The 26,290-nt window shown below is 38.1% G+C and overlaps 1 protein-coding gene across 5 annotated transcripts; it reads right to left on the bottom strand.

Annotated features, from left to right (window-relative positions):
• Positions 1-123: 123 nt before the first annotated feature.
• LOC307156497 (actin-binding protein WASF3) lies at positions 124-26,290 on the bottom strand. 5 transcript variants are annotated; one of them, XM_079867902.1, is made up of 11 exons: positions 26,048-26,290; positions 14,906-15,047; positions 12,983-13,117; positions 9,561-9,714; positions 8,512-8,629; positions 8,027-8,110; positions 7,429-7,607; positions 6,229-6,513; positions 5,002-5,387; positions 2,296-2,499; positions 124-784 (listed from the first exon to the last, which is right to left on the bottom strand). In XM_079867902.1, exons 2-10 carry the CDS (start codon positions 15,036-15,038, stop codon positions 2,342-2,344), a joined length of 1,632 nt encoding a protein of 543 aa, XP_079724028.1. In that variant the 5' UTR covers positions 15,039-15,047; positions 26,048-26,290; the 3' UTR covers positions 124-784; positions 2,296-2,341. The 5 variants fall into 5 exon arrangements, with proteins under 5 accessions (XP_079724028.1, XP_079724031.1, XP_079724027.1 ...); XM_079867905.1 differs by lacking the exon at positions 8,027-8,110; XM_079867901.1 differs by lacking the exon at positions 124-784 and having other exon boundaries at positions 2,249-2,499.

Here is a 26,290-nt window from a genome sequence, read left to right as displayed (position 1 = left end):
AGACAAATCATTACATCACCAAAAAAAATAAAAAAAATATTGCTTTGAGCTTAGTACATGCATTCAATTTATTTATAAAGAGATTGAAATGGACATATTAAATGTAAACAAACCACACTGAGGAATGTTTTAAGAAGCACTTTAATGGCAGTTCATACATGCATGCAGCATTTGCTTACATTATATTATTTTTTTGATACATTGATTCTCATACTGTTTATTATCTATATAAATCAAAGTTCTGCCATTTTAACAAAGTTCTATACATCACATTGTTTAAAACACAAAGGACTTCATTCTTTACATACAAAACACAGGCTAAATACACAGCTCACGATAGCTGTTAAGTTGGGAGAGTTTAAACTCAAAGCCTCCCTATTTGTGCAGTGAATGACACATTTAAGCAAATAAATAAAAAATAAAAGCTGAAATACTGAAGTGCTCTTATTCTGTACAAATTAGCATATTTAACATTTCAGATGCCCTAGAGGGCAAGATGATTCCAAATTAAAAAAAAACTAGCAAACAAAACTAAAATGAAATAATGACCCCAAACCAGCTGTTGATCAATTACACAGAAAACACAGTTAATTTCTATTTGTGTTTGTGTTACAAGCACAGCTGTCTTCGTTGTTGTCTGCTCAATTGTGCCTGTTGCCTTGGTAACAATGCAGAGTGAGATGACTGACAAGTGAATGGTTTGATCCTTTAGGGAACAGATGACCATGAACTGTATCCATTTGAAAAGACACAGAAGACTATGATTTCTTTTTCTATTTCCATCCTTGAAAAGACGGTGGAAAAAACAAAGAGAGAGTTTGAACTGACACAGTTAAAGATACAGTCCATAACTACTAACACAGCACCACTTGAACCTCAAAACAAAGTATTAAAGTTGTTTAATTTGTAGTTGCACTACCAGTAACTGCCTACAAGTAGCAGCAATCACAATTTGTGATTTTAATGTATTGGTGGATTCAGAATGCACCAATGCACTATCAAAGTCCTTTAAAAGCCCGACTTGTAGTCAAGAAGAAAGCAAATAAAACCCTAAAACTCAATCCAATCCATCCAAATGGGTTAAATTATTTAATTCAATTTGCGGAAATAGGGGAAATCACCAATAAAGTACGTAAAACATCATCACGAAGCTTCCCGCCATCCCTTAGATACAGAAAATATGTTATATTCCCAGCAGAATTTGATTATATCTTACATACACGGCCTTGATACAATTTTCTGATTCAGATTGTCCATCCATACGGTTCAATTAGCTGGGATGTAAACATGAATAACTTTTATACATTTTAATTAACAAACTAAAATCTTCACTAAACATCTACTGTGTATTTGTGCTCTATTGGAGCGAATCGCTCAAGAATATTGCATTTAGACTTTCAACTGGTTTGTTATCTGCTTGATACTTGGTCAACATGCATTCAAGAGGTCAAAATGCAGTTGTTTCTTTGGGCTTGAACATGAAAATGTTTACTTAAACATTTAGTATATAGCCTCAAATATATTTCTGACCGTTTCCTGTAGGGCTGTGAAACGATTAATCGCATCCAAAATAAAAGTTTGTGTTTATATAATATGTGTGTGTGTACTGTGTATAATTATTTTGTATATATTTACACATACATGAATGTATATATTTAAGAAAAATGTGTTATTTATATATAAAATATTTATATATAATATAAATTACATATAAATATATATATAGTATATACACATGCAAATATTTCTTAAATATATACATGCACGTGTGTGAATTTATATATACAAAATAATTATACACAGTACACATATATTATGTAAACGAACTTTTATTTTGGATGCGATTAATCATTTCACAGCCCTAGGTCCTTCAAGCTAAAGTTAACATTGCATGATCATCCAGCTGGCTGTTCTAATAATTATGAGGTCATGTTCTAAGGTTAGAGAGAGAGAGAAAGAGTGCAGGAGAGAGGACAGATGGTAGGACCACCACACTCAGAGTAAGTGATGAATAGTCTCAGGCGGAGGACTCAAGCTCACTGCGTTGATGAGCCGATCTCTACCAGACATTGCTCCACGGGGTCAAAACTCTCATTAAATTTCACCGTCAAGGCTTCAATTTAAGATGTACGATCTAAAATTCAAAAGTTTCTGGTTTTGTCTCTTTGAGACTTTGTAGTTACGCAGCCCTTCTTTTAAAACACAGGAGCCATGTTATATTAGTGCAGACAGACATCGACATGCTACATTAGTTGTGATAATTCTGTTCTCTGAAACCTACACTCTAACGCTTACTTCATGGTTTTTTTTTTTTGATTCCTCTATTGTCGTTTTTCCCGTCTCAGTCTGACCACTCGTTTTCATCCAGCTCAGAGTCTTCGTCAGATTCGCTGTACTCCACAGCGATGCGACGAGATAAAATAGTGGCCACGTCGTTTCCAATTGGCTCCTTCTTCGCTTCCTGCTCCCGCTGTTCCTGCACCTTACGCAGCTGGATCCCTACAAGACAAAAATGGAAAAGGGAGGACCAGAGAAGATGCCTGAACATTAATTCATATATAACTAAAAGGGTGAACCTCTCAAGAACTGTTAAGAAATGTGAGTCAGGCCACATTTCCAAAGTTCCTTCAATGCAAGTCATTTCACTTGGCTGCCATCTTTGAAACCCCTCTCGGGCAGCTATTTCAGGCATGCAAGTACTCTTTGAATGGGGAAACATCAAATTCTCCAAAGATGTTCACCAAGCTTGCAATTAAATTTCATATTTGAAATCACCAATGAAATCTAACATCAACTGTCTCATTCATTGTATCTAAACACTGAAATATTGACAAAAAAAAAATGCATTCTTCAGGCTGGACCGCCAATGCGCATTCTATACCAACTGGAGCTTCTAAAGGTCATTTTTAACATTGAGCTCATTTTTTTGTAAATTTGGAGTGCTGTCAGTACAGAGAACAACGACAAAAATCGGTGTTGCCTACACCGTGTTATCCTCTTTTTAAAATTTGCACCCTGTTGACTTCAATGGGGCAAGTTTTAAACCTGCTTTTAGCCTCTTAACATCCTTGATGTGTCATTACAAGTGCCCAGCCAATGTGAGTGATTCCTTCAGTCAACAGGTGGTGAATCTGACTGCAGTAGATGTGCAAGATATGAATAAAAATGAAGTTAATTCGGCCAGCGCTCATACCTGTATTTATTTCCTGTTTTTGGTCAAAGTCCACAGTAATCGATTGTCGAGTTCTCCACTGTTGCTTAGTTACCTATGATCATGCGCGTGAACTCGACAATCGACTACTGTGGACTTTGACCGAAAACAGGAAATAAATACAGGTATGAGCGCTGGCCGAATTAACTTAATTTTTATTCATATCTTTCACATCTACTGGAGTCAGATTGACCCGCGTTCACTCTGAAGGAATCACTCACATTGACTGTGCACTTGTAATGACACATCAAGGATGTTAAGAGGCTAAAAGCAGGTTTAAAACTTGCCCCATTGAAGTCAACAGGGTGCAAATTTTAAAAAGAGGATAACACGGTGTAGGCAACACCGATTTTTGTCGTTGTTCTCTGTACTGACAGCACTCCAAATTTACAAAAAAATGAACTCAATGTTAAAATTGACCGGAGTCCTCCTTTAAGGCGAGACACGGCAGGCAAAAACAGTTGTTTTTTTTTACTAGTCAATTTTGAGATTTTTGGATATTTGTCTTCAATAACATGTCTTCTTTCAGACTTGTGGTGAAAAAAAGTCAGAAATACACATTTAGGTCTTTATTTTATTACGCTTTGTCTGTTTGCGTCTGTAGATTTCTCATAAATTCAACAAAAGTTGGCGTTCTTAATCAACATGCTGCTCCGCGATCGCTGCCGGCACCCTGTCATCACATACACCGTTAGAAAGCTCTCTCTCTCCTGTACAGTGCTGTCGGATCCAAATATGGTCATTTCCTTTTTATCAGCAACCAATAGTGAAAGTAAAAGGGCTGAATGCGCAATCATATTGGCTGATGATAAATCTTTAAAGCCCGTTTTCTCAAAATGACTTTTCTCTCATACTCCAAGTCCGAAATCTCCACTTCAGTAGCACCTATATACACCAAACTTCCCAGTCTTGTACCTAGTTATATTATGAAGACATTTACAGAGGGATTTGTAAATATATTATTCCTAGCCTGATTTATATAACATTTTATTCCAAAAAAACATGGCTCTGACAGTATTTTCTGATTTACAGGATAACAAAAGTAGATATCCATAAATCCCTCTGTAATTTTTTTCCCATCTAATATGTGAACACAATGAAAAAATAATTTTTAACCTGGCTTTATCCAATACTCAGATTTCGTTTTTTTAAATATATGCAAATTAGCACATATTTAATTAGATATTGCCTAATTTGCATATTTAAACATTAAATTACAGAAAACTTGTAATACATTTTTTCCTCATCTTAATGTAGGTAATCAACTGGGAAAGTTTCATGGTGATATCTGCTAGTTAAAATTTTTACCCTATTCACCTGTAGTGTCTCGCCTTAAGCTCACCAAGGCTGCATTTATTAAATCAAAAACAGTAATATTGTGAAATATTATTACAATTTAAAATAACTGTTTTATATTTGAATACATTTTAAAATATAATTTATTCCTATCATACAACCCTGATTTCAGCAGTCATTACTTATAACATTACTTGTAATATTATAATCGTCTTTATATTGTCACTTTTGATTAATTTAAGGCATCCTTGCTAAAATAAAAGTATTAATTTCTTTAAAAAACAAATGTACTGTCCCTAAATCTTTGAATTGTATAATTTTATATTATATTAATAATGTATATAATATAAAAAAAAAAAAAACATGAGTTTTTACATTGTGACATTATTTTCATGATGCCGCCAATTCTCACTATCGAAAAAAAGAAAAGAAAAGTAGATTGTAGTCCCCTAACTTCTTCACACCCAAACCCCACTTGATGTGTGACCTCTCACCTCGTCGGATGGCTGCCAGCAGGTCGCTGCGTGCATCGCTCATTGGGATGAGAGGTACCTGGCCCTTCCTGACAACTGGTGCTTCCACAGGGGCATTGGGCATGATGTGTGAGTGAGGGTGCGAGTGGGGGTGTGTGGGTGGCCCAGGTGGAGGTGGAGGGGGGGCTGCGGGGGGAGGATGGGTTGGGGAAGGAGTGTAAGAAGCAGGGAGGGCAGGAGTCGGAGGAGAGGGGTTGTAAGTCTGGGTAAGAGATGGCATGGCACTGGCCGGGGCAGAGGAGGGGCCAGTGGGACTGTCAAAGGCAGTCTGGGCGGAAGGAATGAGAGGTGGAGGTGGAGGAGGAGCAGGAGGAATGAAATACTCTCGATGCTGAGACTGCTGACCACTGAGATACAAAAAGAGATAGAAATTGTTCAGGCAAACTACTTTACTCAAGAGATGAGCTTTAAGCTTGAAGCACACTACAAGACGGAAACCCATTGCCTTTTTATGTTATTAATTTGAGCATGCTTTTTTGGCTAATACAAAAAAAGAACCAAAAACCCTCCCTCCATGTTATGCTGTAAAAATAAATAAATAAATGAATAAATAAATAAGCTCTTGCATCAGTATTGTTATCGTTAACTAAAACTGAAATGATTAAAAATTGTTTCGTTTACTGGAATAAAGATGAGAAAAAAAAAAGAAATTCACTGAAAAAACTTGCCAACATACTGAAATATAACAAATTAAGTTGAAGTACTAAAATGACTAAAACAAATCAATACTAAAAAAAAAATCAATACTAGATACAAATGTGAAAAACTCAAAAAGCTAATAAAATAAAAATAAATAATATCCTAAATAATAAACAAACTAAAATTAAAATTAAAACAGTGCTTGGCCACAGACATGATGCTAGCTAAATTTTACACATGATTGTATATATGTATTTTTTACATTATTCAGACTCTAAACAAAAATATGAATGAAACAGCATTTAGACCAGGGTTTTGCAACCCCTAGTGGTTCATATCATGGAACTGCAGGGGATTCATGAGAGAGTAAAATAAATGCATAAAATAACTGAATAAAATAAAAAATAATGTATAATTAAAATGTTATGTTTCACGTAAATAATTTAGATCATAAGAGTTCCGCTTATTAAAAAAAAAGTTAGGAAACTCTGCTTTAGACACTTTTTAAACAGGAGATACTGTATTAAGAGAAGCCAAAGAATAACAGACCTGTAGTCTTTAGCCTGCAGGGGGCGTGGCCCGTTGAGAGCGGGGTCTGTGACTGGTTGTCCATGGGAGGTCTGAACCCTGCCGATGGTCTGTCTCCCAGGTGGAGCGGAGGAGGAAGGGGCCGGCCGGTAACCGCGGTCCAGGGACTGGGTCTGAACATGAGAGGGGGCCATGAGGTGCTCTTTGCCATCAGCAGCAGAGTAGGCACTGGTCACAGCCATCTGTTGAGCCGGGTGACTGGGGCTGCCTGGGTAAGAGTGCTCACCCATGTCTGAGGCAACCGACCTGATGGCGAAAAAGAGACAGGGGCGGGGAGAACATGAAGAGAAAATCATTAAATGCAATTCAAATGCTTTGGGTTCCAAACTTCAGCTCTATTGAAAGCGTCTGTGTGGCATTCTGTTGTTTTTTACCACAAATAATCATGTTGATTATTAATGTTGATTTTGCCCTAGACTTCTAAAGTCTATGGGCAAGTCAAAGCACCAGAATCAATGTTAAAAGAGCCAAAACCAGTGTCACATGATCCTTTATCGTGGCGTTTAAAAAAATCAAGATTGAAAACAGTTGTGCTGCTTAATATTTTAGACACTGTGATAATTCTTTTTTTCAGGATTCTTTGCTGAATAGGAAGTTCAAAAGAACAGCATTTATTTGAAATAGAAATCTTTTGTAACACTATAAAAGTCTTTACGGTTACCTTTGATCAATTTAATGTGTCGTTCCTTGATGAATAAAATAAAAGTATTAAAAAAATCTTACGGACCCCAAACCTTCAAATGGTAAATTAAAATTTCCCATTCTTCCCTTTCTTCACACCAAAAAAACAATGAACAGCACAATTCATCTAAAGCACATACTACATACATAACATACATTTAATATATGAAACATGTTCACGCAGAGACTCAAACAAATATCAATGAATATTTTTTGGCTGGCGCGCTGAACCAGAGACGGAAGCGCTCACCTGTCATGAATCACAACTGTTCAGTGTTCTCAACCATATCAAGTTTATTATTATTTTATGTATTTTAAAAACAAAACTGTATGACACCCCTGCTCTGGTGTATCTATAAATGCAAACAGATGTTGGTAGCTCAAAGTGTCAACAGATGGCAGTACTGAGTTATGCTGAACTGCAGCCCACTTTAATGATCATGTATTGATGAAAGAGTCAAAGTGAAAGAGACCATTAACCTGTTGTCCGGTGAGAGGGAGCCTTCAGAAGACATGCCATGGTAAGGAGAAGGTGTGAAGCGGGCATCTGGGCGGAACTCCTTATCATACGCCATTACGTTCCACTCCTGTCTGCGATTTCGAGCCTTACGAACCTTTTTCACCTCACGACTGGGGTCCTCAACCTGCTTCTGCTGCTCCTGAGTTAGTGTGAGAGAGAGAGAGAGAGAGAGAGAGAGAGAGAGAGAGAGAGAGAGAGAGAGAGAGAGAGAGAGAGAGAGAGAGAGAGAGAGAGAGAGAGAGAGAGAGAGAGAGAGAGAGAGAGAGAGAGAGATCAAACGAGAGTGAGTGAGAAAGAAAGGCTAATGTTGCAGAAAGCCCAGGGTTTCATCACAAATCACATTTGGTGAAAGAGTTTTAGATTGTCAAGCAAGCAAAGTAGTGTCCACATCTTTCACTGAAAATGCTGTGAAGAAAGTTTTCTACATAATTCAGGGAATGCATTAAACATTCACACACACACTCAGTAGAAAAGCAAGTGAAGAGACCGTAGGGAAAGAAAGTGGATGCATAAAAAGGAGTCAGCAGTGAGGGATTGACAGAAATGCAGGTCTCTTACGGAGGACAGGAGGGGGCTTCTGAGTAGGGCCTGCCTGGAGTGGGACTTAGTCTGGTCTGAGTGAGTCTGGCCTGAGCCGCTGGTCTGGAGAGAAGGGGCAGATTCTGGGGGGGTTAGAGCTCTCATTCATGCACACATAAAGACACGTCCACTGACGTGTTTCTTTCTGCTCTCTTCTTTGCATATAAACACACTGGCTTCTGGTTTGTAGAGAGGAAATGAATCTGAGAAACTGGTTTTACCAGGGGCCTGAAAGTGCCATGGAATGAAAGTTAGGTTGTTGTATGATGTGCTAAGCATTATTCCAGCTCTTGTTGACAAGTTAAAGTCAATCTTAACCATGTTAGTAACATGTACAACAACATTTATTTTAGTACAAACTTGGTACCAAAGTTGCAGTATTTTTGACATCCCAAATGCAGCACATGATTGTGGAAAAAGCAGATAGTGAAACAGGACATAAAGCGCACGTAGTAGACACACACCTTCTGTCTCCTCTTTTCTTTTCTCTTGTCCTCTGTGGCTTGTAGCATTTTCTCCCTCCAGAGGATAAAGAAGTAGGAGGGATCTGTGTAGAACTTCAGTGCATCCTTCTTATCATCTCTATATAAAGAAAGAACATATGATGGTTGTAGAAGTATTGTACTGAACGGGAGAAATGGTTTAAACAAACTCATTTGCTAAAACAAATGGGTCTTTCAGACACCACTTGAGATTGAGAACATTCTTGAACTTGATGAGCAGCAGGTGATTTATCATTTTGTCACACTACACCAGAGATGCGCAAACCAGGGACACAATCTAATCTGTGCTAAAGTTTCAAAATGAACCAAAAATATACTTGCACTTCTCATAATAACATAAAACATCTCTAATGTTGTGTTTTGCACCACTGCTTTGGACAAAATATTTGTCAATTGAACTAAAATCTATTAGCAAATGCAGTAAACTTAATCTCTTCATGTGGTCTGAGTTTAACACGCATTTGGGAACGCAACGTATGAACGTAATAATATAAAATTATTATTATATTTAAATAGTTTGGCTTTCTAAAACCACCAAGTGTGAAGGTGAAGTGGACTGAGACACTCTCACAACTAAAAAGAAGGCCAGGTACAAGCCAAAGTAGTTTTTTTTTTTTTAGTCACTGAAAATGGGTTAGAGCTCTTCATTTTGCTCCCAAAGTGCACCAGATTGATGCATTTCACTTTAAAATGTACAAAATGTTCCCCCTGGGTGGGGCATATCTTCATTTAAAAAAATAAATAATTTTTAACATAATATACAGTAGTTGGATATAATGCAATATTTTCTTTCTGCCCACGGGCCTCAATCAAGTTAGATTTTTGGCCCTTTGTAATAAAAAGCTTGGCCATCTCCACAGTACATCATTACTTGTATGAAAAAAAATAAAGCTGAGCTGAAGCTACAGTGTGCCACAGAAGATGCACTGTCACTGTACTGTTGATATTAAACATCATGTAATGTGTCTCATGGCGGAAATGTCAGCTGGAAGTGAGGATGATGATTTCACCTGTAAGGGCTGAGAATATTGAGAGGGGGAGGTTTGTCTCCACGGTGGTAGAGCTCCAGAACAGGATTAGGGATAGAGTTCCTGGAAACCACCTGTTGGTCCTGAATGGTGGAGCTCTTGAAGGCCTTTCTCATGTTGATATCTTGCAGAGAGACTGAAGATGGGGGACAGAGGTAGAGTTCAGGTTTTATGCATTCATTTCTTTATTGAGACTGTCTAAGATATTAAGATTTTACAGAATGAAGAACCAATGAAAGAGACAAAATACACTTATATGAAGGCAAGACAGATCAAAGTAAGGCTAAATGGTTCATCCTCACCATAATGAATGACAGACTACTATACACGAGCACCAGAACCAGAAAGGAACCGTCACCTCTGTAATACACACTCGGTTAAGTGCAGTGGGCCACAAGACAGCCAGTTAACTGCCACTCATTGACGACTGGATATCGATAAGCAAATAATTACGGCCATTACCCAAGATCGGTTTAATGTTTACTATTATGGTGATTAAAGTTGAGGTTTGACTAAGACGAGCTGTCATCAGCGTAAAGAGTAAAGGGCCTTAAAGCAGAGCTGTGTGAAATCCCTGCTTAAGTCACTTAAGGAGAGGACAAAGCTATCCAGGAGACAGCAGATGGTCATTCTCCTATTCACATGCTCTGCTTCTCACCCTGGACTAATCTGGAATGGCACAGACAAATATGAGATCAGATGCACATTTAAAAGCACATCATTGCATTGACTGCCTTGGAAAATGTGGAGTTTCACCAGTGACTTAAGATGTTCTGTATATCACCACTATCCAAATCAAAACCAAGGTAAGGATCTATACACTGTGTGTGGGATATGGAAAAAGGGACTAATCTTTCAAATTCAACTCTCAAATCTCATTAGTGTACACATTAAAACTGGGACATCACAGTGGGTCACAAAATGTGATAACTAATGACAAGTGTTTAATATTTTTATCAATATTGATAATCTAAAATCTAAATTTAATTATATATAAAAATTATATAATATATTTATATAATATAAAAATTATATAATATATAAATATAAAATGTAAATATGTACAAATTTAAATGGCCTTTTTATCAACAGAAATATACTATGACTAAAATTCTTTTATACAAATGATGTTTTTGCACAGAAAGCAGTGCACAGCAGTGGAAAAGAGCTATTTATATATTGTCCAACATCAAAGTCATGATGATGCACGTGATCCATGCCATTGTGTGGAAATGAATGTCTTGGCTCTGGTCCAAAACTAAATCATTATTAGGATCTTCTACATTAGTCTTGGGGTAGTCTGTCACTGAGGGGGCGGGTCTTGTTTTGATGTAAAGAATGATAGACTGCCTCAATCACCCCCTAATTATGTATGCCACAGGAGAACACTCGCAATATTAAAGCACTGGCTGTGCCTCAGGGGCCACTGTACTACTTTATTGAACATTAATAATTCAAGGCTGAGCATACTGGCTGATCTGATGGCAGGAATGGGGTATATGAGGTCAAACCTGGGACAACTTATAAAACATGGTGTTTCTGCTTTTCTGTTTTTACTATGAGTTATGAGCCCCATTTTTCACCCTTGTTTGAAATCGGTTCGGAAGGGGGTGGGGGTTTCCCCCTCGGCTAAAATTGTGGGGCACCGCCACCTTTCGCCCAGCTAGCGACAGCCCTGGATGCAACTCTCAGTGCATGTATGTTATATATATTTTAAATTGATGCTTATTCATTTGAAGTTTATTAATTTAGATTTTTGTCATTTGTATTCTTTTATTTTTTAAATGTCTATACAGTTTTTATTCATTTTTATTTCAAGTTTTAGTTGTTTTATTAATCAAGATAAACTAAATGAAGATGAGAAATGTTTTGGCGAATAGCTGAAACAAAATAAGTTTGGGTTATAATTTCAGTTATTTAAGGTTTATTTCATTTCAATTATCAAAAATGCTTTTTTAATTAATTGCTTTAATGGTAACACTTTACAGTGAGGGTTCATTTGCTAACATTAACTACATTATTTAACACAAACTAACAATCCTTCTACAGCATTTATTTAAATTAGTTAATGCTAATCTCAGCATTTACTAATACGTTTGTAATTTCAAAAGTTGTATCTTTTAACATTAGTTAATGCACTGTTAACTAACATGAACATGAACAAGGTTAATAAATGTTGTAAAAATATTTTGTTCATTGTAAGTTCATGCTAGTTAATGCATTAACTAATAAATGATACCTTATTGTAAAGTGTTACCGCTTTAGATTTAATCAACTATAATAATCCTGGTAGTTAGACATATTAATATCCAATGATGTACTTCTCTCTAACATAGAGATTTCCACATCACATACTGACTACAGGCCTTATTTTATTAATTTCAGATTTCTCATATGTCTCTGTTAAATTTTTTTATTTACATCTCTAAATACCCATTTTGTCCTTGTACACAGACTGTTGGAGTGCAAAAGAAACTCGGTTTTAAGTGTGGATGGCTGGTTATAAATTAATAATTAGAACGAACGTTAAGGGAGGGGATGGGGTGACATTTTTGGATCAGACACAACCATGAATGCCAGCAAACCCCATCACCCTTTCTGCTAGCACAACCACACACACAACCACACACTTCTGTCTCCTTCACAACCCTTCATTCTGCATGCAGCACACATAAAACCCCAGATCAGCATCAGGTCAGACAGACACACACATTAGAGAGCTATAAACACACACACGGTCCAGAAACTGCATGGTGTGCATTCCCAGCAGGCCTTTGCTCTCAGCGCAGGTGTGGTTGAGGATGTGATAATGGATCGCTCGGACTTTAAAAGAAACGTCGATGTTTCTTCTCCCTAAACGAGGGGTCACAGGGGAGCTGGAACATATTAAACCCTCTTTATCGGATCTCCAGTTATCGATCACAGCTGGGCAGAATGTTTTAAATAGACGAGGACATCGTTAGAACATGTAACGTGGCCCTAATCTAGATTTTACATACGGGTAGGGTGTTTACAGATAAAAAAAAAATTCTGTGATGGGCATCAAAACACATAGCCTGACATCAGAGAGATGTGCTGAGCTCTGCTATCCGTTTCATTTATTGAGACAAAAGACAGTACCACCAGACACTGGATTCTTCTATTCCACAGAAAGAAGAACAAAAGAAGGAGACGAGAGGAGTAGAGGGAGGAGTAAAGTGATACAGTTTGATTTCTCTCTCTTTCATGGCAGAGAAAGCTGGGTCATCCTTCTAACTACAGGCTAAAAGAAGACCATTATAGAGGACAGCACTTGAAGGCAAACATGCTCTTTCTCAGCCTCTCTCCAGCTGCTACCTGCTACAGCTGAAAGCTTGATAAGATCTGGAGATGATGTAGAGATAAAGCTTAATGCTTGATGTTACCCTCTTCCACGGTGGAGTCCAGCTGAGTGACTTTGATAGCCAGCAGGTCCACTCTCTCCTGCAGGTTATTCATACGCATGTAGAAACTGTTGGCTTCATTAAACAGCTCTCCAAAGATGTCCTCTGCGTGACGACCTGCAAGACAAATGCAGACAGAAGAGAATGGCATGCTGAAAAGATCAAATGAATTTTCACACTGACTTTGTGTTGGTCTTGCTAGTGGACCAGCAAAACTTGTTCAAGCTGGTGGACCAGAATAGTGTCTTCAGATTAAGCAGGTATAAAAGATGATAAAACTGGATAAAGACCCTGGTTAGGAAACAATTTGCTTGTGTCATCTCGGTTTAATCTAGGGATATGCGCTTTAAACGGAAGATTTGTAAAAGACTAGTCGACTAGTCCAAAAGTAAGAAACCCTCTGAAGCCTTGTGTATATATGATCCATTTGAGCACTTAGGCTAATCTATTAATCAAACAGTCAAATCCCATAATAAATGCCACTAAACGCTGCACACTTGGCAAATAAAGCTTATTCTAATTGAAGTGAATATGCGTTGGGCATTTGCTTGCTTCGGCTATCACACCTATAGTCTACGTGCATGTCCTGAATACGGTTATGCATGGCTCTGGTGGAATTATGCCAGTTTGAAATGGCACAGCTTACATAAAACTTTTCTGTTTTATTTTGAATTCAAAATACACTTCATTTGTCTTATGAGCGGTAATTTCTGTACTCTCCATGACTGACACGAAGAAAACGCATCTTGGTAAAATAAAAAGATTAGGCCCTACCTCTTAAGGTATTCTTTTTCCAAGTGTTTTATTTTAACGTGCAATTTAAAATGCTTTTAAATATAAATGTAACAAAGTTCAAGGCGCAGGGAAGAATGGGGAACCGGTATACAATAAACAGAAGTTTTAAAATAAATAAAAATGTTAGGTTAATTGCGTAACCCCGGTTCTCTGAGAACTGAGCGATATATCTCACTATGGGAACGCCCTCAGGCATGATAGACTATGGAAGGACCAATTACACCACGTCACATCTGACCAATAACAGCTCATGACAAGGAGCCCACCCCCTCCCTATATATACAGCTGTGATCCCCGAAACAGCATTCTAAGCATGCTCTTCCCCTGTGTTATGCGAGTAGGGAAGCTTGGTGAGATAACTCGCTCTGTTCTCAAGAGGACCGGTGTTACTCAAGTTCTCTTATGTTCTCTTTCAAACAATCGTTTGGTATCTCACTATGGGAATGATATAGCCAACTCCCGTAACACATCTCCCACCAAACATCCCCTTGAACAATGCCCATGAGGTAGCCATACCCTTGTAGAAGGAGCCCTTAAGCCCGGCGGGGAATGAAGACCCATAGAAGTATAGTATATTAATATAAACACTCTCCAGAGTGAATTAAAGCACGAGTTAAAGCATTCAGAACCGTGGAGAAGTCCCATGACGGGACCAGCCGCTTTGACACTGGTCTCAAACGCTTCACTCCCTTCATAAAACGCCATATAAGAACTGAAACTCCCTGAAGGAGCTGGACAATTTCTACCAGCCAATGAGGGGCTATCAGAAGGAGAGATAATCAGTTTTCTCTTACTCTGTCTAGGGTGGGAGAAATTAGACTCAGCGGTGGGAATGCATATAGCAACACATTCGGCCACGGGAGTGCCAGCACATCCACATCCAAAGGCGCATTTTGGTCCCGAGAGAGAAATACAGCGGACAATTTTTTGTATACAGTGCTTGGCTATAATGGCAGTCTGGTTGAATGATTGTTTCCCTGACTTTTCAGTAGGGTGAGAGCCTACCGACATTGTGAGAACACAAATGGGACTTATTTCAACAGATAACATTATTATATAAAAGAACAAACAACTCAACAAGAAAGAAATGAAAAGCAGGGTGCCACTCACTCAAGCTGCCCAGTTGTTTGATGATGGCCGCCAGGGTGCTGTTGGTGACACACTCCAGCTCACTGGGCACTCCATCAGGCAGAGCTCCTCGACAGAGGTGCTTGGGCTCAATGCTCCTCTTCACCAGCGGCATGACTGACTACTGCTGAGACAGAGAAACAGAGAGACATGTTAAGGCGCAAACCAACCACCTAACGAACTCAAACACCAAATGAGAATCATTTGAGTCATTTCCAGAGCTATAAAATAAACATCCATTTAAACGGAGCCCTCACAGACAAAATTGTTGAAAAATTAATAACTATAAAATAAACATAAATTGAAATCCTTCTTCACAGCCAATTCAAAAATATTAAAGTCTTTTAAGTGTGTTGTGCTGAAAAATCATTCACCTGTAGTTAATACAGGCATCTGACATACCCGAAGCAGGACTCACTGTGGTCTGCTTATGTTTACACACCACCAAAGACCACAGAAAAACACTAATAAAGACAGTCACAGGCATTACACACACTGATACAGGCACAATGGTTCAGTGACCTGGGCATGCAGACAACATCGCCTGGCAACAAAAGTGGACTAGTATGCTGCTAATGAGACATGAAAAAGAGTGCTGTTATAGCCCTGTGGGACAGCAGACGTGTGTGAGTGCTCCTGCTTTCTTGTGTGTCTAGTTATTATTTCGGGCTGAAAGTGAATGGAAAAACATCTATATACTAAATACCAATAAAGTAATTGAACTACACTACCATTCAAAAGTTTGGAGTCTGTATTTTTTTTAAATAAAGAAATTAATACTACTTTAAATGCAGTTCTTTTGAACTTTTCTATTCATCAAATTATCTTAAAAAAAAAACTTGTATCACGGTTTTCACAAAAAAATTAAGGAGCGCGATAGCTTTCAACCAGTTATTGTGATAATAATAAGAAATGATTTCTGAAGGACCATGTTACACTGAAGAATGGATTAATGGCTGCTAAAAAATAAAGCCTTGCCATCACAGGAATAATTTGAATTTTAAAAGATCTTAAAATAGCAAACTGTTATTTTAAATTGTAATAATCATTTATAATATTACAGATTTTTTTCTCTGCGCCCCAAACCCAACCCACCTCTGACTACCAAATAATTTAACAAAATATTATAGAAAGAAAGATTCAGTGGAAAAATAAAGGCAGAGCACTGATCGCTATTAACGCACTTGGATGCCTTTACGGTGGTTGTTTTCAGTTTTTTTTCTACTCATTTCCCCGCTGTTTCGTAAACAGACGGAATTATAATTTAGGGGATTCAAACTTTACAGTGTGTACATGGCCAATAACTGCAGAAAGAGCTCTTTTAGTCTTATCAGTCACAGAGGTTGTGAGGTTTTTTTTTCTCGTTTTTTTCACTTGATTCTGCTCTTTCAATGTGAAGCAGACACTGCGGTACTGTGATCTGGTCATCCAATTTTCCTGTGGCAATGTTTATTAATTAGCCTAGAGAAAAGCAATAGACCAGATACTGTATATTTTATCAGTCAATAATAGAAATGTAAAAAATGGAGAATTTTGCTCAGCTGATCATCAAGTGCTGGCCTGATCTCTTTCATACACACCATCATAACAATTACACACCAGTTCAATAACAGATTACACTGAACTGAAATATTCACACTCTTTTTCAGTCTGTCTTCTCTGAGTCTGCTCATGAATAAAGCAGTAGAGATGAGCGAGACCATAGAGACAGGGCTGTAATCCTAACTCCCTCGAGCGCTCGGCAGGACTGTGTGAAATGTATAAGTAATAAAACAAAGGAAGGATGGGTTAATGGAAAGACAGAGAGAGAGAGAGAGAGAGAGAGAGAGAGAGAGAGAGAGAGAGAGAGAGAGAGAGAGAGAGAGAGAGAGAGAGAGAGAGAGAGAGAGAGAGAGAGAGAGAGAGAGAGAAAATATCTGTCTATGTGTTTTAGGGGAATGAAAGGACATCTGACTGAAAAATACTCAGAAGCGGGACAGTTCATCATGGCTGTCTCTAAAAACCTTGTGAGCTCTCGATCTACATTTACATTTATGCATTCAGCAGACGTGTTTTTCCAGTGATTTTGACCTTCAAAAAATTCATGATATGCATTTTATCAGTATGTCCCTGGGAATCAAATCCATGACATAGGCGTTGCTGGTGCCTGGCAGTTGAACTACAGGAATGTTACCTACCAAGACAGTTTTAGTTCGCTGCTGACTCGGGACATACAAAATGCTGTTTAGATTGGCAGATCTCTAAGATCGGAAACACATCACTGATACCAATGCCATATTCTAACCTGCCATGATGGATATCAAGTTTCCATCGAAATTGCTACGCAACTTGATGCAAACTCAGCCAATCAGAAAAAATCACATTTTTAATAAAATAATTCCACTGTGGGTAGAACTACCTGGCTCAATCCTGCAAAGACTTTGTGGTTGCAGCTGGTTAAGAAAAAAAATTGATTAATTCACATTTTCAATTCAACTGAATTGCCGCTTTGTGTTGTGCCTGGTTAGGTGTAATAGTGTGAGAAAATTCTCAATTTTCAATTCAGGAAATTCTTACACTTACAAAAAAATACAATTACAGACAGGTGTTCCAACTCTCTCACTTCTCTCTCATTATCTTCTCTCTTCATGTAATTTAGGGTTTTATTTAACTAAAACAAAAAGTATAAAAAAAATCTTAAAATAAAATAAAATGTTAATTAAAAATAAAATATAAAAACTTAAACTTAGTTTAACTTGTACTGAAATCAAATCACTAAAAATGGGGGTGGGGGGTTGGAGGTCTATAGTGTAATATTATAATAATATTAAAAACTTGAACCCTTAAACACAAACTGGAAAAAATGATGATGAGAGAATGATGACAATTATAGGAAGCACACACAGAGAGAACGTAAAGCAATGAATGAGAGAAAGAGAGAGCCAAAAAATGTGCCACCATGCCAGGAGGGGCCTTGATGATGTTGCCATGGAAACAACACTGAAATGGCTTCTGAGAAAGGATTGAATTAGAGAGAGAGAATGAGAGAGAGGGAGAAGAGTGAAAAATGGTGCAGAGAGAATCCCTTCTATACATCTCAACAAGACATCAGAAATGCAGCAGAGCAACACCCACTCTTGTAAGCCCCTCCCTCTCTGATATATACAGACATATACAGACATATATACAGCACAGAGATCTGACAATCACCACACACACACACACACACACATTGGGTTTCCATGTTTTATGGGGACATTCCAAAGACATTATGATTTCTATACTGTATATTCTATCCCCTAACCCTACACATCACACACACACACACAAAAACTTAGTATGGGCCAAAAAATATCCCCATATGGTAAAAAAATGACTGATATTCCTATTTTTGTGGGGACATTTTCTCCCCACAACGTATGGTTTACCAGGACTGCACACACACACACCATTCATTTAGTTATTTAATGACTACCTAAGCATGTCTGAATTTCCCCCATCTCTCTCTCTGACAGCAGGAGGAGAGAGCAGCAGAGCGAATTGTTGAGTTGCTGTAATGTGTGTGGTGGGGATGTAAAGCTGTAATATGTAATATGTATATTAATATGAATATTAAGAGCAATGAGCATATGAGGTTCACCTCATTAACCAACGCTAAACACTCACAATCATCTGATTAGGAGCAGTTATAGTGCAGCAGTAGGAGTCAGACTCTGTGAGCGTGTATAGTCTCTGTTTGCATTATATTAAAGACAGAACTATCCGTTTTTGTGGATGTATGTTGTTTTTGATGTGCATCAGTGTCATTTATTAAGTTTGTATGCGTGCATGATCTTCTGCTCTGTGTGAAACAGACAGCATTTATAATGGAATTAAAGGCCTAGCTCTCTCTCTCTACAGGCATGTGTTTAAAAGTCAATGTAATGCTATCAAACACTCATCTCCCACTGTGAGCCAAGTGCCTGCAGACCGCTTGCAAAATATCACACACTACATCATTAGTCACAAACACTGACGTTCATTCTCTTAACAGGTTCCAATCAAATGCAATCCATCTGCGGCTACATTTATTTGATCCAAAAAATTGTGAAAATGTATTACTTTAACTGGTTTAAAATACAGTACTGTGCAAAAGTCTTAGGCACTCTAGCCAGTTATTTATATATTTTGCTGTAGTGTTTCAGTAGGAAATATCAGTTTACATTTCCAAACATTCATTTTGCCATTAATTGTAATAATCCAGTGAATTTTTTGTATGCGCAAGGAGTCTGACAACAGCTGGTATGATCTAGCCTGACGTCGTCATACTCAGATTCTAGTCAGAATGTGAGTCTGATACTGCTCCATTGAGCTTTGATTATGGGGCGTGTTTCAACCATAGACTGTAAAGGTTTCAACCGAACCAGGAAAGAAAATGCCTCTGCACTCAATTGGATAGACCTACAACCAATCAGAGCAACGGAGTAAGTGACGTATGTTTTTCATTCATGTTTCCGATCGACAAATGCCTTGATCGCGGTTCTCTGTTCCTCTTTTAAAATTAATGCGCTGTCGATATATTCTATAACAGACGCGATGGCGGAATCTACACATGATGTTTCATAAACAAAGTTCAGGAGGAGCACATTCAAATAATCAATCCAATCAACCGTCTAAATTATACCGTCTACACTATCAGCATGAGAAGCATATATTCACTCTGTCAACTCACCTAACATTCCTTGACAGTTTTCAGCATCCCTCCACTGGGGGGGTACTTTGGGTTCGAGCCGAATACCGAGCCCGAGCCCTCTCCTCAGACAGCACGCCAAATATGAATTTATTCTATCTGACTTATTTGTAAGCATGAACTCGTGAAATCTCAATTCTCCAGCGGCAGTCATTTGAATTCAACCCAAGCGCTCGTTGATGACGTGGATGATTACGTTACCGTTGCTCATCTGTCCATCATCGTATAAACCCCGCCCTGACAATTTGATTGGTCCGAACAATTTTTGTTCGGGCATAACAGCTCCTCAACGGATCGATTCCAGACCGAACTTCCCGACCAAAAAATTTTGTGGGCGGGGCTAAGTTCCGCTGGCATCCAGGCTAGGTATGATCCACACAGAGATCTGATCTCGCCATCATTGAATCTGTCTGTGATTACATGAAGAAACAGACAGACTAAATCCAGAAGAACTGCAGCAACGTCTCCAAGATGCTTGAAGAAACGGACCTGCAAAGCTACTTGAAAAACTATGTGCAAGTGTACCTGTTTTAAATGCAAAGGGTGCCCACACCAAATATTGATTTGATTTAGTTAATAGAAGTTAATTGATAAATCAAATCTATTTATGACATTATGTTCGAAAGTCTCTTAAGAAAGTGCCTAAAAGTTTTCACAGTACTGTAGCTTCATGTAATCCCAGACGGAGTCGATGATGGTGAGATCAGATCATACCAGCTGTTTTCAGACTCCTTGCGCATACAAAAATAACACTGGATTTTGCCACAATTAATGGCAAAATGTATGTTTGGAAATGTAAACCGATATCTCCTACTGACACTACAACAAAAGATACATACAAATGTATAGTGTATGTAATTTATTTCTGTGAAGGAAAAGCTCTCATTATAATATGCCAATTATGTGATCAAGAAACATTCCTATTATTATCATCTCACATACATGTTTGCTCACTCAGTGTATTTGTGTTTTTACAATAGGGTAATTCTGTAGCGTACAAACAGCACAAGGAAGCTTGACTTCAAAGTCTGAATTGAATTTACATTAGACAAGTAAACAGTCAGTAATAAAATATAAATAAACTATAATTACAAACGATAATGCGAATAAATACGGTACAACAGAATAAAGATAAATGAAATCAAAGGTGCTTTAAGATTTTTGGCAAAGTCTAACAGTAGTATTAAGGTAAGAAATACTACAGAATTTGAATAAAGTAATTTAATGTAAAATAAATCTGGATAAGTGTCTTATAAATATTAAATACAGATTAATCCAATTAAAGTTACAAAGGTTATTCAGTCGAGAGCAGTTGATTTTATCTTTTCTTTTGTTGTTTAATAACATAATTAGCAGTGCAGCAGGTTTATTAGGCTGCTGTCACTTTAAGAGCGAATGCACGCATCTATTGTTACACATGCGTTTTCTTTCTCAACTGTAAACGTTCACTTAAGACATACAAACATAACCGACTATTTACGTGAATAAAATAACTCAAGTTGGTACTCGCGGGCTGCAGAATGAGTTAAATAATGTGCAATACATATAATCTCGTACTGAAATTCAGGCTCTGTAACAACACCACTATTCACCTAGAGTGAATGAAACAAGTAAGGCGGGTATATCAACTCGCTGTCGGAGAAAGGAGAAGACAGCGAGAAAGCGCAGCTGCTATCAGTGTAAATTTGTATTGAAAACGGTTTCAGATATTTCAGTATCGATAGGCTACGTATCGAAAAAACTATATTTTTGACAAGGGTGGTTTCACACTTGGTTCGATTGCCTGGTCCGAACCTGAGTTTGATGTTTGAGAGAGACGCTGACATGCAAACATAACTGTACAAACATCAACAATATCGGATATCTTTAACATTTGTGACCATACACACAAAACTGACAAACATTGTCCAACATCAGAGTCATTGCTGCTTCCTTTCTCTTCTCCCAGCAACAGTTTTCAGGAGGAAATGATGTTTTAAATGTCAAGAGGAGCACAAACAGCAGGTCGATCTGATGAGCAGACATGTGTTTGTGCTGCTCAGATTCCAGAGCCCCTGATCCCCCCTTATCCCCTTTTCCACTGGCTTCCACAATGCTCTCTGGGAGCCATGCTGATCAACCCTCAACCAAAGCCATCCAAAAAAAAAAAAAAACCTTTAAGGAAATACGATTACATTCTGCATTCTGTTCGCTTATCCTAAATATTCAGTGCCGTTCGGAACACAGAACAAGAGTGTCATTAGTGCAGACTGAGAGGAAGTGTTGCCATGGTTTCCTTTCATGCCCCCGATTGTTGCTTGATCAAAAAAAGAGGAGAGAAGAGCAGAAGCCAAACACTTCGACAGACAAGAGAGTTAGACAAACAGAAAGACAGAACAAAATGCATTGCACATCATTCCCTCCAAGGTCAATGACTTCAGACTAGTGTTATTTTAGTTTTATTTATATTTGACCTTCTATTATAGTTTTTAATATGTTTTCATGTTTACATTTTCATGTGTTTTTGTCATTTTTATTAGTTTTGTTTTTAAATATGGTTAAATGTATTTTTATTTCAGTTTTAGTTTTTATTTATTTTCAGTTAAACTCAGTAAGTTGACTAAAGGCGGGCATACACTGTGCAAGTTCGGTTTCAATGTTACTATAGTTTCGGATAGAAAAAAAGAAAAAGTAAAAAAGACGAGTGTGCAAATGATTTGGTGAAAAAAGCAGAGAACAACACAGCCATTCCTTTCAACAAAAACAACAGAGTATTTGTTTGTGTGTCAGTGCATGCACACACTGTATAGCCTATACACTGGTCAAAATCAGGCCAACTCCCCACATTTTTTAAACATAAATATGATAAAATTTAAAATTTCTGGGTGTCAATTGGAGTCATTTTTTTGGGGCCCTGGGGAAGTTTTAACATGCACATAACAGTTGAAATTAATGTTGAGATTATTTTTTTGATTTTTATTCAGAAATGATGCCAACCGAATATTTAGGCTCATAAGAAATGCAACATATAGGCTACAAATGTTGGTAAAGAGCTCAAAGTGCTGGGTCCAACATTTACATTTACTCAAAATCAGGTAGGCCCTAATTCAGACTGAGGAGTCTGAAAACTGAGAATAAATTTATGAAAATACATGTGCTGTATCCTAATGTTAAGCCATCATATAAGCTGTAGCCTAATGTTAGATGAAAAAAGGGTTCCTAAAGCCCAAACTTTAGCATTAAATAAGAGTTCATTTGTTAAACTGGGATGGGCTTGAGGGTAAGCTCTCTGTTTCTCTCCCATGAACTCTTCTCACTCCGTCACACACAATTAAATGTGCTACATTCAGCACAATCGGAACAAATCAGCCAGGACACCATGTGACCTAGCTGGAGTCCCTGTGCATGAACCCCTGGCTGGATAAGGCTTTGGAGCAAAAGGGGTCACTCCCTGGAGCCAGTGCTTTGAGGACTGCTCTGATCTGTGACCTGCTTTGTATCTGAAGTTCCAGATTTATTAGGACATGGATGGATCCCTTCATCTGTGTAAAGGGGGCAGGCTAACAGGAAAAACAAACTGGGGTGTTTGGAGAGAAGGCGGTGGGCTAACTGGAGAGTGAAATATGGCTGTGGGTTGAATGGAGATGGATGAAACCTTCAGCCCAGAGAAGACCCAAAAGAATGATTACTTCAGTTTGATATTCAAACAAAAACTTAAAGTCAGCATGAAATGAAGATCAATGCAATTTCATCTATTTTCTTTAAAAGAATGTTGTTGTGAACGATTCATCCTTGTAGGCCTATGTGTTTCTTTTCTTTTTTCCAACTTCCATTACATAGAGACTTTAAGGCACGGTTTCACAGACAAAGTTTAAATTAAGTCAGGATTAGGCCTAAGTTTAGGACATTTAAGTACCTTTTATAAATGTGCCTTATAAAAAAAGATAACTGGTTTGCATCTTGAGACAAAACAATGGCACCCACTGACATATTTTAAGAAATTCCTGTTCAAGTTGCTTCCAGTTAAGCCTTGTCTGTGAAACTGAGGGTAAGGAATTTAAGGACAAATTAGGAATGTGCAAAAAAAAAAAACATTATCTAAATCAGCTAGTTGGTGGGTTGTCTAAATGACTAGTTGACTAGGTCCCAAACGTGCTACATAATTAGGCCGATTCACGGTCATTGCACAAAACTTGTCCAAAAATCATAGTCCTCCCCAAAAAAAAACCCCCAAAAAAACCCTTGGAACCCTCTTGAAATGCATTACTGAAGACAGCATAGCCTATTTGTTACAAAATTTGAGTTTTTTTTTTTTTTAAATAAATAAATAAATTGGGTGTTTTCGATAACCAACTTTGTTGATGGACAACTAATCGACCAATCGCTCGCTTTTCACTTTAGCTTTTGAATTCGTGATCACGCATACTCTGTGTATAGGGAGCACTGGCCGCACATTATACAAGATAAGATATTTGTCAATGACAAGATGTTGCGCAAGTTCTCCGCCACACACGGTGCAATGCGGCGCCAGGCGCTACGAAAGTGTTTTTTGCTAGTTTCAGTGGTGCGACTCTGATTGGTTTATTTCAAGTTACACCCAAAACACAGACACCCATTACTCATTAAGAGAATAGGGAAAACCCTTTTAGACCATGCGCCGGGCACACCGACCATTTTTCCTGTCATTAAACTAAAGTGGACTTGCGCCGTGCGCTTTAGACTTAGACTAAGTTTGTTAAAATAGGGTCCTTTTAGTTTATAGTCTAATTGTAGTGTCCTTTGTCAAACTGAACTAAATGGTTTAGCCTATATTTCTATAAAAAAGCAAAACGACAGTGACGCGATGGGCAAGTAATGTAATCGGTGTACGGTCGAACACTGTTTAACACCGACTACCACAGCAAGTCTACAGCCAGACCAGCAGTCTGAGATTGATGACATTATACAGAAGTGGATTGATTCACAACATCAATGATGACCACCGTGACACCCATGTAAAGTAACTACAACGACATAGCATCGATCATGCCCTACTGCTGCCTGAAACTACTGAGTAAGCATGCTGGTAAAACAGACTGTGTGTATGCATGTCTGTGTGTGTTTTTGGGTTTGCTCACAAAACCAGAAACAAATGATTTAAAGCAGTACCTACTCATATTGACAACTGAAGTGAATAAAAGAGAGAAAATGAGACAGGCACTGGTTTAGTCCAGCTGTCTAGTATCCTGATATGTAGTGTGACCTAGAAAGCCCTTTTTCGATGGGCTCAAAAGACAGGCCATGCTTGCATTTTCTTTTTTTGGTGTAGGGTAACAAAAGGCAAAGGCAAAATAGCAGCAAACAGCACTTTTACATAGGCATTGCACACAAACACATTTGCACACAACAAAGCAGAGAGGTGGCCTGCTGTACAAATACAGGCAGTACAGTTCAGCTAAACAGAAACTTGAGTTGAGACTTGACTTGGACGTTAAAGACTTGTGAACATGTCCATTCAGTACATTTACCGAATTGACATCAATGCTAAAGTTCAAGTAAACAGATCCATTCCGGCTCATGACAGTCACAATCAAGGGGGGGGGGGGGGGGGGGGGGGGGCGTTTCAAAGTTGGTGAGAACGCTAGACAGTGGACACAAATAATTTACTTGGGCTAACATGATCAAATTGACACCCTCTGGAGTCTGGGGCAGTTTTTGGGGCCCTGGAGATGTTTTCACTTGTACATAATTTTAAAAAATAAAATAATGTTAAGATAATTTTTTATTTTAATAAATGATGCCAACCAAATATTTAGGCTCATAAGAAATGCAACATATATAGGCAACAAATGTTGGAAAAGAGCTCAAAGTGCAGGGTCCAACATTTACTCAAAACCAGGTAGGCCCTAATTGAGACTGAGGAGTCTGAAAACTGAGAGAATACTTATATGAAAAGATGGACAGACTTTGGGTGGACAGAAAATAAACAAGAAAAAATGAAGATAACCCATTATTTTTGTGTTTTATAATAGTTATAATTATCATAGTTTTGTTTTTGTAGATTTATGCAAGAAATATCACTCACGTTACACACACATACATATTCTGGAGACAGCAAGCCCTTAGGCAAACTAGATCGACCTATTATAAATTATGTAAACAAAAATATGGATGTAACAGTTATACCGTCGCAGTTCCTGTTTCAATTGAAAACATATTTTATTTGTTAGTACCACATGATTTCTCGCCAAAGCAAATAATAATAAAATGCCCACTCCATGTTACGAATATTTTCACGGTATCACATTAATCCTCGTTACAGCAATAACACACATAACAAAACAAACCACAGCCTTTTTACGTGATCAAAACAGAGCACTTGCGCGCGATGTTAGCGTTAGCAGCTCAGCTTTGTCCAAGCCCATGAGAGATGCAAAACCGATTAAAAGACCGTTTACCTGTGTATATCAAGCACTGGCGCGGCGTCTCTCTGATTTCGGTCCGTATGTTTCTCTCCAACTGTATTGTTACATCGCATGCGTCGCTCAACGGCTATTATCTGCAACGGCTAATATGAATAACGGTGCGCGAGACAGGTTCAGTTGTTTGTAAATCTCGGAACGATGCACCCAGCGTGCGCGTTTCCTTGACAGCGTCGAGTCTTCTGCTAGAGCAAGATAAACGCTGCCCCGCGCGCATGC

The sequence above is a fragment of the Squalius cephalus genome (genome assembly GCF_949319135.1).
Source record: "Squalius cephalus genome assembly, chromosome: 3".
In the NCBI taxonomy this organism is placed as follows: Eukaryota; Metazoa; Chordata; class Actinopteri; order Cypriniformes; family Leuciscidae; genus Squalius; species Squalius cephalus.
This window is presented reverse-complemented; position numbering and strand designations above follow the sequence as displayed.

Bases quoted from the DNA above. Each gene is read 5' to 3' on its own strand.
- LOC307156497 (XM_079867902.1), bottom strand. From the start codon at position 15,038: ATGCCGCTGGTGAAGAGGAGCATTGAGCCCAAGCACCTCTGTCGAGGA. The intron at 9,715-12,982 runs GTAACATCAAGC...CCCCATCTTCAG, and splicing joins GGACTCCACCGTGGAAGAGG to TCTCTCTGCAAGATATCAAC. The intron at 2,500-5,001 runs GTGAGAGGTCAC...TTTGTCTTGTAG, and splicing joins GCTGGCAGCCATCCGACGAG to GGATCCAGCTGCGTAAGGTG.